Genomic DNA, 1,493 nt, shown 5'->3' on the forward strand with positions numbered 1-1,493 from the left:
CTCATCTTTATTCAAGCTGGCAAAAGCAGCCTCTGCCCCACAGACCCCACGGCTGGGACGAGATGTCTCCAGCCCAGCAGCACCCAGCAGGAGCAGCTGCCACTGCTGCTGTGCCAGGAGCTGGGCATGGCAGAGGCAGGGAGGGGAAAGGACCTCAGGAGATGGTTCCAGGAGCCAGAAGCGAGGGGAATGTCCTGCTGGGACATTTCAGGGTCTCAACCCCAGGTGCTGTACAAAGAAAGCAGACAAGCATGTCAGCTATTTTAACTTTTCCTCCCACTCTCTCCCACCTCCCCCACAAGGACAATCCAGTCTGTGGTGCAGGACACTCAGGCTCAGCAGAGGTGAGGCCCAGTCCTTTGTGCAGACAGATGGGACCTGGGTTATCTCAGTGGTGACAGCCCTGACTGCAAGTCTGTGCAGATGCAGCAAAACCTGGATCATGTCCTCAGTGCTGCCCAAGGACAGCAAATACTTCACTCTTTGTTGTCTTGGGTGAGTCCTCTGCAAAGCCTGAATGAGCCTCCTGGCACTGGAGGAGAGTGGGGAGGCACTGGCTGACCTGGGGCTCCTGCAACCCCACTCAGGGCTGGCCCAAACCCAAAAGGGCTTTTACCTTCCTTCTTGGGCCTCTCCCAAAAACTATAAATGCAGGAGATTATTTAGCAGGCATTAGCTAGAGATAACTTTGTAACAAAGCTTTCTGTGGAAAAAGGAGAACTATCTTTGTGAACCAGGGATCTCTTACTTACCTTTTGCAACACGCTTTAAATGTTGAGCATCTTCCAACTGGTGTTGTACCGTAGGGGCATTTCCCAAATCTGCAGTCACCCCCATTTATTTTGCATTTGAATTTGCTTCCTGTTTCCATGAGGCAAGACACACACAGAACAATTAAATCAACAGTCTGGGAGAGCTGTGTAGGTTTGCAGAAAGGCTGACATTCCCTGTGCATCTCAGGCCAACAGTTGTGCTCAGCTCCAACCTCCCCACAGATACAGCTTCAAGAGCAACATATCTCGCCTATAAGGACTCTTTCCCCCTAAACTCGTGCACACGAGAAGTGAGTGGGAAGGACCAGCATGAGGTCAAGGAAGAGCCTTGCTGGCTCCCCAGCTGCATTCCCAACACTACCTGCCCCAGCACAGCTGGAAAGCAGGGGACTCGTCCCATCCCACATGCCTGTCCTGGCTGTGCCATGATTGGTGTGACCTCTGAGGGAAAGTCCTTGCCCAGCCCTTGCAGAGATTTTGCCTTGCAGGGTTGAAGCCTGAAGCCAACCTTCTTCCTGACCCACAGTGGAAGCCAGGCTTCTATTTCCAGGGGCTCTATCCATTCCAAGTCTGTGTCTTATTGGAAGATCCCTGGAGAAACACTTTTCTCATCAATGCCCCCTGACATTTGCATCACTCCCACTACTGTTGTAACTTCCAGCAACACAGAAAACCCCAATGATGGAGGATCACACTTCCTCCAACTCCCCGCTACCCCTC

General features: G+C 52.3%; 1 protein-coding gene across 1 annotated transcript in view; it reads right to left on the reverse strand.

The window, feature by feature from the left end:
- Positions 1-1,493, reverse strand: part of LOC108510096 (gallinacin-3-like) — a gene marked incomplete at its 3' end in the record, with an annotated part of 6,278 nt that continues 4,785 nt past the window's right edge. The window contains exon 4 of the mRNA XM_017839787.1: positions 1-208. Within this exon, the coding sequence (XP_017695276.1) occupies positions 1-208 (208 nt within the window). The remainder of the gene's footprint in view (positions 209-1,493) is intronic.

This window comes from Lepidothrix coronata, unplaced genomic scaffold (assembly GCF_001604755.1).
Source record: "Lepidothrix coronata isolate B3197 unplaced genomic scaffold, Lepidothrix_coronata-1.0 Scaffold478, whole genome shotgun sequence".
Lineage (NCBI taxonomy): Eukaryota > Metazoa > Chordata > Aves > Passeriformes > Pipridae > Lepidothrix > Lepidothrix coronata.